This window comes from Cyanistes caeruleus, chromosome 9, assembly GCF_971803275.1.
Source record: "Cyanistes caeruleus chromosome 9, bCyaCae1.hap1.1, whole genome shotgun sequence".
NCBI lineage: Eukaryota > Metazoa > Chordata > Aves > Passeriformes > Paridae > Cyanistes > Cyanistes caeruleus.
This window is the reverse complement of record NC_141709.1, coordinates 16864390-16881224: the sequence shown is the minus strand read 5'-3', so window position 1 is coordinate 16881224 and position 16835 is coordinate 16864390. Positions and strand designations below refer to the sequence as shown.

At 35.3% G+C, this 16835-nt stretch overlaps 1 protein-coding gene across 7 annotated transcripts in view; it reads left to right on the top strand.

Moving 5' to 3' along the window:
- Positions 1 to 14710, top strand: part of PTBP2 (polypyrimidine tract binding protein 2) — a 132680-nt gene extending 117970 nt beyond the window's left edge. For 3 of the 7 annotated variants that reach the window (XM_086841897.1, XM_086841893.1, XM_086841898.1), the window contains 7 exons: positions 2281 to 2476; positions 8253 to 8407; positions 9820 to 9853; positions 10308 to 10400; positions 10786 to 11002; positions 11105 to 11182; positions 11318 to 14710. In XM_086841897.1, the coding sequence (XP_086698023.1) occupies positions 2281 to 2476; positions 8253 to 8407; positions 9820 to 9853; positions 10308 to 10400; positions 10786 to 11002; positions 11105 to 11182; positions 11318 to 11450 (906 nt within the window). In that variant the 3' untranslated portion in view covers positions 11451 to 14710. The remainder of the gene's footprint in view (positions 1 to 2280; positions 2477 to 8252; positions 8408 to 9819; positions 9854 to 10307; positions 10401 to 10785; positions 11003 to 11104; positions 11183 to 11317) is intronic. The other 4 variants (XM_086841895.1, XM_086841899.1, XM_086841896.1 and 1 more) reach the window with 3 other exon arrangements.
- Positions 14711 to 16835: the final 2125 nt, after the last annotated feature.

Below are 16835 nucleotides of genomic sequence, written 5' to 3'. Positions count from 1 at the left end.
AATGCTGGTTGGTGACAATCTTACTTGCATTGTTAGAGATGGTTGGGGTGAGGGTTTTTTTTGGTTCTGGTGCTTGAATGCTTCCCTAAAGTTTGACTACAGTAACAGATTAACTACATTTACTAAGAGTGCATCTCCTTCCTTTCTGGTTTGGGATGTTCTTTCAGGCCATCTGTGTCCCAGCTACAAGGGATTTCTCTTGTGCAGTACCTTTTATATGTATTTCTGTTTGGCAGAAAGGAGTTTTTGCTGTTTCAGTAGAAATCTTAGTTACTTATATAGCTCCCTTTAAACATTAACTATTCCAGAAACTACAAATACAGATATATCTTGGTTTGCTACATTTTAAGTCTAAAATACTTCCGTTAACTTAGCTACTTTCTGCCAGCCACAAGTCAGTATTTCTGCAGATTCCACATAGAGGTAAAGTATGAATCTTGATGGGTCCTGTGATTGTGACAAAGCTAAAAATACAGCCTGTCTTGTTCACATCTGTTTTCTTCATTATGGGAATGGGTGTGCCCTTGCTGGGCAGTGGCATTGTATTTGACAGTAAGTAAACTCTGGTCAGATAGTTTGGACCTTCCTCTAATCCATATTTTAATGGATTTTAGAAGGTAGGAAGTTTTCTAGAAGTGATGGCAGATTCTCATTATAAAAACTTTTTTAGGTGTGTTCAAGTGATATTCTTTTCCCAAGTACCAACAGAAGTCTTGGATTCTGCTTTGTCACCGTGTATAACAGAGCTACCAAATGGTGTATGCTGTAATGGTGGTGCCCACCACCACCCCAGCAATACAGAATTAATTAATTAAGCTTGTGTTCTATGAATAAGGACAGTAAATTTTGCTTCTGCAGTATTGTATAAAGCATTTTATAAGCTGAATTTCAAGCTTAGGAGTTTCTCTTTAATTGCTGTTTGTTGATGCAATGCTTAGATTTTATAGTTTCTATAGGTTTTTTGTCCTATATGTTTTTAGCACTTACAAGCTATGGCAAAATAATTATATTGATTTAAAAATTCTTTTATATTGACTGCTAATGGTAGTTCTTTTAAGCGAGCCCTGGAGATGTCAGGTATGATAATATGTTTTGTGGGGACAGCCTTGCTGGCCCAGGCCTAGCAGAGGGGTTTCTGCAAGATGTTCAGATTCCAGATGCATCACTGTATGAAAATAGCAGGCACACGAGGTTTGTGCAGTGCTTAGCTCAGAATAGTAAGCCATGCCGGAAACCTGAATGTGTCGGCAAATTCACTGCAGCTAACCCAGCTAACTGCAAGAGCTAGCTCAGGTCCAGAGGTGGTACATTTCAGTCCAACATTGAGTCCAAACATTATTTGCTTTTTCTAGCATATATCTGTATCTATATCCAGGACCTTTATATTTAACATAATGATTTGATTGACTGCTGATTTTTAAGATGAGCTGCATCATCACTTCCTAGCATTCCCTAAGAAGTTGACTTTGTTACAAAAGTTTCAGTATTCTTAAGTCTCTCATATTTAACTGGTAGTGCTTCCAGTGAAAGGAAGATATGTCCAAAATGTAAGCGGACTCAAATCCAGGAATTGACTTGCCTGTCAGTCAATATATATATGTGTGTGTGTGTGTTATGTATATGTTAGATTTTTTAAAAAGTGTTTCCGTGGAGTACTACGTGTCATGTTAGTAGGCATTCTTTCAGAAGTACCAATTAATTGTGAAAATGGGATTTCTAAAAAAGAGTATTGGTAACATCAGGTTAGCACTTAGAGTTGGTTTTCTCTCAGTTTTGGCACTAATTACCTTTAAGTGGAGAAGGAAAACATGCAGGAATAATGTATATTTTATGCCTTAACAGATGGCTGTCTAACATAGTAGTTAAGTCTAGATTTTTCTTTTTTCCTCAGTCAATCAGTCGATTTTCCATGTAAGACTCTTGATATTTTTTTTTTTTTCTTTGAGAAATCTATTTGGCAGTATGTCTGAATTTAAGAATTTAAGCTGTGCTGTGGAATGCAGGTTAATTAGCTATATTCAACAGACAAAATTTAAGTTTGACAGTGTTAAAATGTCCCTTGCCACTTTGGTGCATAAAAACAGTTTTAGGTAAGAAGGGAACATTGAGCTTCCTGAAATTGTGTTGAGAGATTAATGCATTTTAATTGGTTTTAAGCTAGACAGTAAGACAGATCTATACACTGACCTTGTAAAAAATAAAATGACCAAAAACCCCAACCTTGTGCAACCAACTGGTATTGTGTCTTCTAAAAAAATTGTGATTTATTTTTTTTTTCAGGCCTTAGATGGTCAAAATATCTATAATGCTTGCTGTACCCTAAGAATTGATTTTTCCAAATTGGTGAATTTGAATGTCAAGTACAACAACGATAAGAGCAGGGACTACACTCGTCCTGACCTTCCTTCTGGCGATGGACAGCCAACGCTGGACCCAGCTATTGCGGCAGCATTTGCTAAGGAGACCTCTCTTCTAGGTATGATGTTGATATTCTTCTGTATTGCAAAGGCACTTCATGAAAATATTCATTAATCCTTCTAACAACTTCAATTATAATAGAGTCCAAAGGCCCATTAAGAGTTCATTCTATATTGTGGTCTGAATTGTAGTGACATAATTATATTGTCTTTAGAAGTGCAAAAAAAGAATGAAAACTTGCATGACAAAATGACAAATGCACAAAGTATTATAATAAGTCAAGTTAGTTCAACTTGTATCCCAGAATCTGTCCTTCCCTCTTTCATGTGTTCCTGTCTGTGGCCACCTTGCCCACTTTCCCGCCTAGTTTGTAGGAGAGACTTAACATGATTTGCAGGATTTCTTTATGCTAATAGTTACTTATAATATCAGATTACAAAACTAACATTTTGCTGGTTTCCTTCAAAGAGGAAAGATTTAAGCTCTTTGCTTAAAATACCCAAACCCTGTGATGCTACCTGAAATTTCTGTGAATAAAAGAAAAAAAATCTGTAGTTGTACTTCTAGCGCTATGTTATATGAGTTCTATATATCCTGTCAGCCTTTGAGTTCATCAGAAGTTGATTAAATGCCTGAGAAAGGTACAGATATATCTATCTTCTGACTATTACCAAAATAATCAATGCATACTCCTACTCCTGTCAAATTGTTTTTTGGTGAGAACACCTTTCACTCTTCAAAATGTAATAGCACTCAGAATCATTACTTTTATAAAAGCTGATTTATTATGTTGTGAACATTGTTCTTCCCACTTAGTCTTTCTTACGTTTTTTTCTTTCATGATTTCCAATTTTTATTCTGAAGAAAACACAAGAACAACATAGATTTCATAGTTCCTTTTACAGTCTGGGCCAAGCTGAAATAAGTTTGAGTTCATGTAGGAAAGAGAGGCCTCTGCTCACTGTTGCAAAAGATAGAAGGCACTTAGTGAATGATGTGAGTCCAGGAAGAGGTAAATATTGTAGCTAGGGCTACTGAATGTTGCACTGTATTTGCCCCTTTTCTGAAATCAGGTTACTTGAAGGATACATTTCATATCTAGTTGTAAAGTACACACAAAGCCAATTCCCCCAAATTCCAGAGAGCTTGACTTTATATTTCCATTATCATGTGCAGCTACAGCAAATGTTTTGAGAAGTAAAAAATACTGTAAGAATCTAAAATCTCAGAAAAAAAATAGCTAAAGTATATTTTCTTTTTTTCTCCTTTAACTCCCCATAATTTAAAAATTGAAATCTCTCATTTCATGCTTCGATTGGGAGGGTGGATGAGTGTTCATGTAGAAGTTTGACACCACAGAGATGAGTGCTGTAGGAACACCCTTGAGGCAATTAGTAATTCTTTTGTCAGCCTGTAATGACTAGAAAGTAGACATTGGGGCTGCAGTATGAGTAGTAAGTAGACAAAAGCAAAGTAAAGCTGCTTATTAACGAGACCCACAATATTAGGCACTTAGGAGAGGAGAGAGTAAAGATTCACGAGTTATGAAACAGTGCCAAATGCGGTTGCTTCAGTAACACTAGTTCTGACATTTTCCTGAATCCTGAGAAGTTGATTTCTAGTCTTAGGCTTACTAGTGTATTTCCTTGTATATAATATTTACAGTATGCATCAAATTAATAGGTTTAATTTGCTTGGCATGGTGAAATCATACTCTGTGGATGCTTGGATCATTGCATTACTGTGGATATATTTAACTATGTTTACTTTCTGCAGTTATCCAAGTGACTTTAGTGGACTTTATGATCTACTGCTTTAGACCTGAAAGTCATTTAGATAATTTTGGTTTTTGTCTGCAAAACTACAGCTTTCTAGCATTTTGATTTTAATCACTCATTATTTCGTGTATATTAAAAATAATTTCTAAAAAAACTTATGAATATGACGGTCACAATGACTAGTTAAATATTTTAATTTATACTCCTTGGGTGGACCTCCATATGTGCACTTTTTTCCCAAGCAGTAGAAAAATATAAGGTACACAACCCGAGTGACTTTCATTGCTACTGTGAAACATTTTCAGAGCATTGGTGAAGTCAGTCCTGTTTATTTTGATGAGCAGTGAAGATTTTATATCATGTTGGTTTTTTCTTGTGTAAAAACAATCATTGTTTCAAAAGAGACTTAAGGGAGCTGGGTACATTTTCTAACTCTGCTCATGGTCAGTGGGGTGAGCTTGGTATATTGTTAACTCTTCATCCTCTGTCAAATGGGGAGAGTTAGTACAGGGATTTATTTTTTTTTGCTGTTATTGTTCATTTTTTTCTAGTTGATTTTTTTGATTTTTACAGAATTTGAGTTCTACATCTGAAAATTTTTACAAAAAGACCCCATGGTACTGTTGGGACCTTAGTCATTAGGATAATTGTCAGAATGGGAATGGTGGTTATTAGAATATGGAAGAATAGGATTCTCATTCTGGGCTGCTGACTGTGTAAAAACACACAAAATATAAATGATGTAAATGAGATGACAAAGGATAGAAAAATACCAAAAACCAGAGTGGATGCTTATGCATACAATTTATAGCTGCATTTATTCAGATACTCAAAAGGAGGAGTGTGGGAAGACTTAAAAGTTCAGAGAGTCATGGAGGTTGGCAAACTGATGTGTTAAATATGGCAGAATGATAACAACAACTTCCTAATTTTTTCAGTCTTAATGTTTATTTCCTTCTGATTGATACTGAATTTCTTTCTGTAATGTTGATAAAGATGTCTTCAGCATATGCTGAGTGTCTGCTGTGCCTTATTCACATGTGATTCTCAGAGGGCATATTTCCCCATGAAAGAGTGGAACTTCCTTTTGAGTTTAGTATGCTGTTCTTCCAGTTCTTTTGCATGCTCAGAAAGAAAACCATGAGATGGACCTATGGCATTCTTGTAAATATTCTTGCTATAGCCGATCTTTTATGTGTATATCATGAGATTGCTGACAGAAAATGCAGTAAGGACTCCCTTCTTCCTTTTACTTAAGTTACACTTCTGTATGCTGCAAACTTGTACAAAACTTGCGTGCAGTTTTTGTTGTTGGCTTTCTAAGAGTATACTGTAATCCATATGTCAAAAGTGAGATTTAGGTTCAACACAATTTTGTGGTGTAAGTTTTAGTGACAGGATGTAACTCTTGTCAGTCTTAGTGGTTAAATCTGTACTAATTCTAAACCAGACATATCTCAATTTCCTTTTGGATGAAGTTAACGCTCCACTTCAGTTGAAGTAACTTTATGATTTACCTCTTGTAGCTTTGTAAGCTGTTAAGCAGAGACATTAAACTGCTGACTTCCCCAAAACCGTAGGAAGCAGCATGGGAACTAGTCAGTACAAGTAGATGGTGATTACTTGACACAGAGCCACGAAAAAGGTTCATAACGGGTTCAAAAACCCGGTTCTCGGTCAGTTTTGCTTACCTGCATTAAGATGATTACTAGTGCCTGTGGTTTTCACAGAAGTTCATAATATATTTTTAGTATTGCTTCAATTTGCCTACTAAGAAAATGGCATTAGCAATTTGTATTTTGGAAGTCACACAAAAGAATAAGATGGGAAGAAATAAATAATGTGACATGTTGTATTATAACCTCATTGAGGGAAAGGCCTCAAAAGCCTAGAAAGAAGGTATGTAATATTTGTATGTTTTTATTAATATCCTGAAAAAAACAAGAACTTGTTATCTGTAGTTGTTGAAAGCTAGAATAAAGCTAGTGACAAAGACTTCTAATGCTAGTTGATCATGTTGACAAAGTAGCTAACATTTCTAAATAGTTTCATACAAGTCCTAAACAGTGTATTACATGGTAACTTACTTATAATAGAAGCTCTTATTTTTGTTTGTTAGAAAACTTTTAATTGCTTTAATCAGAATGGCGAATCAAAGTGCAGTGGAGACTGTAGACCAGGAGTTCTGTTCCACAGATACTTGCTGTGGCTTTGTAATTGTCTGACCTTTCAAAAAAATAAGACCTGTGTGTGCTAAGTAATCAGTTAAAAACATATCAATCAAATAGATGACCTAGCCTGCATGCATTGTCAGTCATTCATCTATTACATCCTCACCTGTGATAAAATAAGGTTTTGGAAATCTTTGAGACTATAAACTGGGCAGTATTCAATGAGTGTTAATGTTTTTTGAAAGAAGGAGAAAATTACTAGTGTGTGAAATGAGCTGGTTTCAAATGAATTATTAGAGGCAATTTTTTTTCCTTGTTTTTTACCTCACATATGAAACAGTAGATATAATCTCCCTCCTCTTCTGACCCCAAAAAAGCTACAGATGTCACAGGAAAAAAAAACTCTGGATAAGCAACAGCTGTATTTTTCTGAAGCACAACAATCATAATATTTTATATAAAAACTACTTAAAATAGCAAACACTGATACATGTTACTCACAATTTAGATATTTGTTTAATGTTACAGCTGGAAATGCATTGTTCTGCTTAGGGCTTGCACAGCTTTATCCCTTGCTGTCATTGCTGGCATTCTTTGTTAGCACTTTCTGCTAATGCCCCTTTTTGAGACTCTTGCTGACAATTTTGAAGTATAATAATTGAAAAGACTTTTATAGGAATGGTGTTAATTAATCATTGTTTTTTTAACTTCTTCAGTGGGACCAAAGAATGGCCCTGGGAGAGTCTGATGCTATGAAGTCTGATGCCTTTTAAAGTATGAGTTACTTGGCTGTGCTCTGCCTACCTATGGAAAGAACTATAAAAACTTCATTAGTCTTCTTTAGATTCCTTTATTCCAAAGAATGCTGGACTGGCTTAAAGCTTCTAAGGTTAGGGAGAGATGTCTAGCGATGCTAGAGGACTGGATATGCTCTAGTAAGACCTAGTAGCTTGACATTTTCTAAAACTTAAGCGATTGCTATTGACCTAGTATAAAATAAGTTGTATTTCATTCAGGTGGGGATCTGTCATGCTGTACTGTCCTTGAAAAGTATTTTGATGTATCAGTGCTCTTTTACTGAACCCTGCATGACGTGCAAATACAGTGTTGATCAAATAAAAAAAAAAAATAAAGCTGTTCCTATATAAACTATGGATGGTGCATATGTATCACAAGAACCTTTCATGAATCCTGGGAGTAGCACACTCAACTCATACCCCAGTGACCTGAGCAGACAAAACCAACGTTTCACTGCGGGGTCTGAGTTTCCTTCAAGAAGAAAACATGAAAGCACAGCTGAAGCTTTAGCTGAGGGTAACATGTTTCTTCAGAGAACTGGATTGCTAAAGCCACAGAGCATGTTGAATCTTGAATTTAGAGGGTTGCCTTCCCACCTCATGCTAAGGTGTGAGAGATGCGTAAACCTCTTCACGTGACCTACTGCACTGTTGGGTATTTAGTCAAGCACCAAGTTGAAATGAGGAATGTATCTGAAATGATGATGGGAAATAAGGATGTAATTATGCAGAGAGCACAATTAGTGTTTATTCTTACTGATTTAATCAACATTTACTTTAGACCATCTTGATAAGCTAGACACTTTAAGCATTTTGGAGTGCAGTGGAAACAGTTCTGCTGCACAATAATGGTTATTTGAATAGAAAATACTCTTTACACCTCATAACTTTGCAGACTTGATCTGAAAAAAAAATTCTACATTTCTTTTACTTTAATATACTAACCCATTTCACAACCCTTTGGATGACTTTACAGTGGGATTGTCTGCTGTGTAGAGTGGTGTATGCAGCACTAATACTGATATAGGAACTTTTTTTTTTAAACGACTTGTGTGTGTTTCGTAAAATATGCTTTATTTTAAAATTAGGGCTTCCTGTTGCAGCTGTTCCAGGAGCTCTGAGTCCTTTGGCTATTCCAAATGCTGCTGCTGCAGCTGCAGCTGCTGCTGCTGGCCGTGTGGGAATGCCTGGAGTTTCAGCTGGTGGCAATACAGTCCTCCTGGTTAGCAATTTAAATGAAGAGGTAAGTGAAACAATTTTACTTTTATTCCCCCCCCCTCTTTAGTCACACTTCATTTGTTAGTATTTTATAATTTCTTTGCATTTGGCCTCTTATATTTGGATTTTAAGCTCAAAGTATTTTTGCTGTTTTTTAATAATCCCCAAAACTTATTTTAAAGCCATTGTTAAATACATTTTTTTTCCTAGGTAGCTAACAACTTAAAATATCCTTTGACAGTCAGCTACCTATTTTTTCTAAGAAAAATTTGGTAACTACTACATGTTTGAATACCAATTACTCTTTCATTTGTAACTGTAATCATGTAAGCTAGAATTTCTGTTTTGTTTCTAATTGTTTGCTGTTTCATTTCATGCTTGTATCTCACATTTTTGAGTCTTAATTTATGTGAACTACTCTAACACATTTTTCTTTGAAGGTTCTCCCAAAGATCTTGACGAGGCACTCTTCCAGTCTCTCTTAGTAATTTTTTTTCTTTGCAGTTACTCATTTGTCTTAAAAAAAAAGTGGTGGCAAAGCATTTTCACCTTAACTGTATCTTTCTTGCTAACTCTGAAATCTAAAGGGATTAATTTAGTTCTTCATTTTTACTGTCCTTTACATTTATTTTGATGGCTGTGAAAGCTGGTATGAAATGTGGGAAGTTTGTATCAGTCTAGCTGTTCCATTTTTAACTGGCCTCTGTCACTGTAAATCATTAAGCTTTTTTTTTATCATCTAGTACTATTTTGTTATCCACAGTCCTGCATGTTAAAATGTTTTAGACCAGAGTGCCATTTTGAAAGATATTTTGCCTGCATTTCATAACCAGCCATGCTTACGCAGTTAAAGTTTAAATTTTAAAATTTCTATTGCATGCTTTTTTTAATTTATTTTCATGTTGAGATGAAATTATGTAGTTTACTCTTGATATGAATGTACTTTACCCATATTTGTCTTGGGTGACTACATTTTACTCAGTTTTTCTCGTACAGTACATAAACCAACCATTTTCTGACCAAATTCCTGCATTTCCTATGTACTGACCTATATTTTATTTTTTTTTTGTTCCCCACTTCCTTATTTTTTTTTTCTTCTGCATTGCTGTATTCCCTCCCCCATTTCATCCTTTTCCCTGTGTGTTCAACTTCCCTTTCCTTGTCTTTACCCAAATTCCCATGCCCTTCCCTGTCTTGCCCTTCTCCTCGTCTTTGTCTACGTTCCCTGTCTTCATTCCCTATGTTCATGCTTTTGTGCTTGAACAAAATGTTCCTCGGACCAACTTGCCCCAATTAACCGCCTTGAAACCATGATCCATGACCACCTCACCATTCTGCGGGAACCACCCTTCGTTATGGATGATCTGTTCATCTCCGCTCTTCCTCGACTCTTCTCTCTTCTTGTCTTACGCTGCTTGCTCTTCTCTCCTTCTAAAGATGGTTACGCCCCAAAGTCTGTTTACCCTCTTCGGTATGTTATTGTTAGCACTATACTTTTATTATTGATTTGATTTTGTTTTTATGGTTTTTGTTTAGTTGTTTTTTTTTGGTTTTTTTTGTTTCACCTTAATTCTTATTTGTAGCTAGCACTTTGGCTTAAAGTTGAATAGTAAATCTTTTGCTATTTTTCTTTTGCTGTTTAAATCTCTCCATGGACACAGATTTTCTTTTAATGCATGCTAATATATTTTGCATGATCTTTAATTTTATATCATTCACATAGCTTTGAGGGTTTATCAGAAATTATTCTTTTCAAAATTCACTATTCAAAATCTTTATCTCCTTTATTCATTTGTGAGTGTGTTGAGTTTGAGTGAGTGATCTTGTTGCTGTCTGAATGTTCCATTGATATGTCAAAATACTTCACTTAGGTGTCTGGCTTTAAAATGAACTTTTTCTTTTGGGTTACTTTTGACTTTAAAAAGGTGTTTATGGTGATGTGCAGCGTGTGAAGATTTTATACAATAAGAAAGATAGTGCTCTTATACAGATGGCTGATGGAAACCAGTCACAGCTGGGTAAGATTAGTTTTCTGTTTATATTCCCATTAGTCCAAGTACTTTGAAATTAGGCTGTGTAAGATCAGGTGAAATAAATGTCTTATATTTGTCAGTCTGTCTCTTATCCCGGTTATCTACCACATCCAGAATCTTTTTGCACTCACTTGTGTTCCGGAAGGTCTGCACCTAAATGAATACCCTAAATGAATTCAACAGCTGAATCAAACATGATCATCCCTAAATAAAATTAAATATTGACAAAGAGTCTGCAGACCTAGTTCTTGATTCCGGTCCTTTAGCACACTGCCCCTTTGATTTGCTGAGTGTTTTTCTTCCATGCCTGTGTGATGTACCACAAGCTGTTGCAAAGTAGCACTCAATTGAGTAAACTTGTCTTTTTCAGCCATGAGCCATCTTAATGGACAAAAAATGTATGGAAAGATTATTCGGGTTACCCTTTCTAAACATCAGACAGTTCAACTACCTCGAGAGGGACTTGATGACCAAGGGCTGACTAAAGATTTTGGTAATTCACCTTTGCACCGTTTCAAGAAACCTGGTTCAAAAAACTTTCAAAATATATTCCCTCCTTCTGCAACACTTCATCTGTCCAATATTCCGTAAGTGTTCACTGCCAGTAAGCTGATAATAATTATGTGAGTCACAGCACACTGAACTGACTAATGATTTCCTGCTTGTGCTTATTTTCTTCCTGTCTGTAGGCCATCAGTAGCAGAAGAGGATCTACGCACATTGTTTGCTAACACTGGAGGCACTGTGAAAGCATTTAAATTTTTTCAGTAAGTAGCTTTTCTGCACATAGCTCTAAACAAAGAGTTTTGCAGCACATATTAAGAAAAAGTACATATCAGATAGCAAGCATCAGGAGCAACCCCTGTAGTGTTCAAGTTCCTAATTCCATTATTTTGTTTCAGAAGAGATCACAAGATGGCACTTCTTCAGATGTCAACAGTAGAAGAAGCTATTCAGGCTTTGATTGATCTTCACAATTACAATCTGGGAGAAAGTCACCATCTGAGAGTTTCTTTCTCTAAGTCAACTATTTAAAAAGGCAGATAGAGAATGAAGGTGTATTGCATTGTTTGGTGTTGTCACCTTTTGACTGATCAGGAAAGTGGGGACCAGAGTTTGTCTTCTGTTTTTTTTTTAATTTTTTTCATGCTGTTATCATTCCTTGATTGTTTTAAAAAAGAATAATAAAAAAAGAAAAAAAAAAAAAAAAGGCAGTGATAATAACTGCTTTTCAACTATTCAACCGTTGTTTAGATAAACCATTGTTTTGTTTAAAAGATTTCAAGTTATTACCACATTTTTTCAACTTAGTTGACGTACGTGCCTTAAAAAGGAAAATTAGTACTGCTGGAATTGCATAAGTAGTAAAAAGCAAATTTGGTTGTCTGGGGCACATTGTTACATGATAATTTAAATATGTTTAGGCAGGGGTGTGTAAAAAGGTTAAGTTTTTGTTTTCTCCTGCTTGATAGATTTCTTTACTTGCTGGCTTGTCACTTATTTTTCTTTTTAATTGGATAAGATGCATTATGCTGAAAGAGTAAAATTATTTTATTTGATTTTTACTACTTTTGTTGTATTCCTTTCTAAAAAGGGCCTTTTGTTTTTCATTGTTCTGGTCTAGATTCAGTTATGAATGTAGGCATTAGTTAAAATTAACAAGGTACAGAATATTAATTTCTTAAAGGACAAAAAGTGACTTCTGTGACTTTGAGCCCTATGTGAAAAGCATTGTGGAATCTTAACCTTTTATACACACTCTTGTGGGATGTATCATATAAATGTCAGCACTAAGTAATGTCTTGTTTGTGGCTGAATATTTTTCGTAGATGTTTTTGAAGTTGACATGACTTACGTGCATTTCAATATATATTGCCATCTTTAGTTTGTAATTAAGATATGGAATATGGTTGTGGATTTCTGAGCATGTACAGACTGGTCAAGCTAGTTCAGGAAATGGTGCATGTATTTTTCAATGATGAAGAAGGTTTGCTGCAAATGCTTGCAGGAAATTTTGTGGCAGTTTTCTAAAACTGACAACCAGGTGGGACCAAAGTTTATGTGCCTTTAGTCTTAATTTACCTTGCATTGTAATATTCAGTTTTAATAAATCTCTTCAAAATATTTTGTATTTAAAAATTGATCTGACTTTACTATAAACATGGCTCAGAATCTGCAGATCCAGTTAATTTGAAAGCAGTTCATTGACAGTCTGAACTGTTACCTTGATTCTGTTTAAATGACCAATACTTTTTGAAATTGATGTACTTAGTTTCAAGATTCATAGATTCTGTTATCTATGTAGAAAAAAAAAAGGTCATGTATATTTTCTATTAGTTGAGTTTTTACATCTCTAGAATTGTAAAATTCAGTATAGTTTGGAAGTGGCACAATTAAAAATTAATTTTCTAACAAAGTTGGGAGGTTTGATGGTTGTTTAATTTCATTTTGTGTGTACTCTGCTTACCTCTGTAGCATGCTCAATAAACACTTCTGTAGCTCTGTATTCACCTTTTCTGTCTTTCTCTGCTGCTTTCTATCTCTCCTCTTCTTTGTTTTTCACTTCTACTGTGCTTCCAAATTCATGTTTATTCTCTGCCAGGGTGGGAAAAGCATAATATTAAAAACTACTATGTATGGCTTTTTACCATAAATTTGATGCTGTGAAAAATATTAACTCTTTTATTTTCAGATAGAGACCCCTTTGCAGGCATATGTGCAAATTAAACATTTCCCACCCTGTTATAACTTACTGCTTTAAAGACATAACTTTTATTGTAGTTTGTTAGCTCTCTCTTTCTATCTTTTTAGTTTTTAAGCAGATTTATGCACTAATAGATCTCTCAGGTTTGCCATGCTCTCTTGCTGCAAGTTTCATCTTTCATTTTTTTTGTGTCTGCTAAAGATTTTCTACTAATCATACAGTACACTCATGGGTGAAAGTAACAAAAGATTTCACATGAGATGCACAGACCATACATGTTTGAGAACAGGATACTTCCCCTTTTCAGAGTCATGGGTTCAAATGAGTATTAGAACAGTTTGGGCACTTCAGTAGTTTTCCTTTACATTACTTTGAACTGATTGTTGTGGGGTTTTTTTCCCTTTTGATTAGAAATAGTTGCCATTTAAGAGTAACTGAATGATCCTGGAGAATGTGGTAGAAGCTGTCAGCGTTCAAATCAAAGAATTTTTCAATGATGTTGAAAGTCAAGTACAGCCACTGTAGATACATTGATGTCAGAATACTTTGTGAACTGATGTCTTCCTTTGGGTGGCTTTCAAATCAGTAAATAGCTATCAGCTTTTGGAGGTCATGGTGTAATGTAGGGGCTTGCATTAGTCTCAATACATCAAATAAAATGCATTTTATCAGAATTACACCCAATATACGATTTAAGTTATACTCCAGGTATTGCAGTGATCACCCAATCTGAAGTGCTGGTAGAATCCTATTCATCCATACTCAAAACTGGTGAATCAGCATCTTTTTACAACTCAGGCACCCAAACTCACAGATGTAACTATTTCCAATGATTTAAGCAGTAGTTAAGGGTCTGACTGAGCTGATCTGTTACGTTTTTCATCTGTACAATATGATGTCCCATATTTTTCTAAAATAAAAGTGTGTCAGATTTCCTTTTGTGTATCAGAATGTGCTTGTGTGTTTCAACTAGAAATGTGACTTGAAATTTGCCATTCTGTGTGTTCAGCTTGTGCTGAATTATTTCCACTCTAAAATGTGTATCAGATAGCATACAGTAACTGCCATATGTGTAATTTTGAAATAACTGTTAACATCTGCACTGTCTGATTGTGTACAAATATAGGGGTTTATAAAAGGGTAACTTCTTGCCAGGCTTATTTCCTTAAAAGGAAGTTTCTATACTTTTCTCATTTTGAAAATTTCTGTGGCAAAAACCTCAAGGGAAGGAGTATATATTGGGTTTGACTTGTTATAAATTCAGCAGCTTTTTTTATGAGGTTATATTTATATCAGCCAAAATTAAAAGTAATGACAGTCATAATTGTCATGAAAGCATTTTTTATTAATCTGAAGAAAATCTCTGTTCAGTTACGGATACTTAGTCTTTAAAGTGGTTTCTCTTCAGAAAATACAGACTTAGTCATGTCCTAACTCCTAGAACTTTCAAAAAATTTGTTTTTCATGACATGGTACTGCATTTTGTATAGTAATTTGTACATTTTTGTTGTTATAAAATGTAAATAAGTTTCTGTATTTTTAGCTCTTCAGAATGTGAAAAGCATCACTTTTATTAAAATTTTACTAAAAATAAGATTCATGAATAACTTCTTACACTCCATGGAATGTGAATTTTCAGATTGTTAGTAAATCTTTACCATGGGCACAGTGATTCTCCAAACTCAGTTTCAGATTTTTTAAATAATTCTGGTATTTTGTCGGAGGGCAGTTGCTGATTTTTATTTCTTTGTAAATTGTTACATTTTTCTCTGGTGGATCAGTGTTGGAGAAGTCTGGTTGGAGAAGCACAAAAATGATTCTTTGATCAGATAATGTCCAGTGGCAAATACAGTATCTAAATTAAATAAACCAAAGCCTTATAGCATTCTAACTTGAAACTGGGGGAAAATCTCAAAGCCAGGTGAATACACTTAAAAGTATTTCTGTATATTGTGATTTAACTTGTTACAAAAGGCTCCTTTGCCCTGCAGGAATTAGAATTCATAAACTATTTGTAGCTTGCCATTTTTAATGTTTTACATTCAGAATTAGTTTTATAAGCCATCTTACAAAAACAGTTTCTTCGATACATAAGTTTCCTTATGTTTTTCAGTGTCAAGATTAATCAGATCCTGCTATCTGCAGGATTTAAGGCACTGTGATTTCAAACTCTAGTTTATTCCAGATAATTTGCCTAATTCTGTGCTTAGATAGCATGTACTTCTGTCAAAACTCTAGAAAAAAGAATTGTGTTTTTTTCTGCCACCAGGAATATAAATCCACTAGTCCCATCTCAAGAAATGGTTTTCCCAGTATCAAGTGTGTTACAGTGAACAAAACTGCTCAAAAGATTTGGTTGTGTTAGGTGGGGATAAGGCAGAAGTCCTTGTTCTGTTCCAGATGCTGAGACAACTTGAAGTTCAGTTTTGCTGAGGTGAACAAATTTACTTTTAAATAATTAGGCAGAATGCCCCATGTCTTGTAGTCCAAGTATGTGAAGAAAGGGATATGCACACACATATATCTATATATTATGACATCTGCAATATTTTTTACCGTCCTGGTTTCTTCTTCTGGGGAGCTGAGCAGCTGCAGGCTGCTAGTGTGGTTCCAGCCACAGAGGATAAGAAAAAACTATTTTTCTGAAACTATAGGATTTAGCATGATATTTTCTGATTAATGGGCCTTGGTAAAGTTAGTCAGTCGGTAGACTGCAGTAATTTAACTATAGAGAATGATAAACCATTAATTATTCTGTTAATGTATTGGCTTGCTAGAGCCAGTGACAAAGTTCCTGCCTTATGGTGGAATTACGGGCCACAATACTACAGCTTTAAAGAATTTCTTCACCTTGTTTTTTCCTTTAATGTATGTATTTGTGATACTAATATCACATAATCTGAGTATTTTGAGGTTTTTAAAATTTTCTGCTGTGCATGTGTTTGGTCTTCAGGATGAGATTGGTGAGTTCCTGCTTCACCTTTAAAATTTAGAGCTTGCTGTATCTGTTGCTGTTCTCAGAGTTGAGTGAATTTTCTTCTGATCAACAAACTAAATTTGGAAGAGCATTGCATTGCTTTGGTTTTTTCCTTTTCAAAGTTTACAGCATGTGATGTTTAAAATCTATTCTTTCTTGATTCTGCAGGCAGGCAGCAAAGAAAAAGTGAAGAACTTTTCTTCCTTGGGAAAAATGTGAATTAAATACAGATTGACTTGAATGTCTCAAAAAACTTAGCTGAAAATAGCACTCCTGTTATGGAAACGAGTTCTGCATGTTTTATGAGTTTTAGCCTAGTTTCATTAGGAAATGAGGGGTGTGTAATTGCAGCATCTCTGTGTGAATGTGCTGTTCCCGATAACTCCTGTCTGTTCCTTGTCACTCCTGTACCCTTTGGTTGGCAGAGGGGATGAAGGTCTCCAGAAGTAAGGCATTTCTGTTTCTATCCTTGTGGTTAGTTGGCTTGCTAGGTCAAAGTCCTTACTTTCAGTGCTGTGGGCAAGGGAAAGAGATGATCTGGTGCCTTGTCTTTTGCCGGGAGTTCTCAAGCAGGCACAGACACGGTTCTCTCAATGGGCAGCAGCTTGTGAGGTAGCAGACGTGGTGGGGCCTGGGGATGCTGGCTACAGGACACGAGAAGTGAAAGGGAAGGGATACTGTGCAGGAGGAGCAGAGTATGGGACAGCGGCATTGAGGGTGTTTCAGTAGCTTGCTTTCA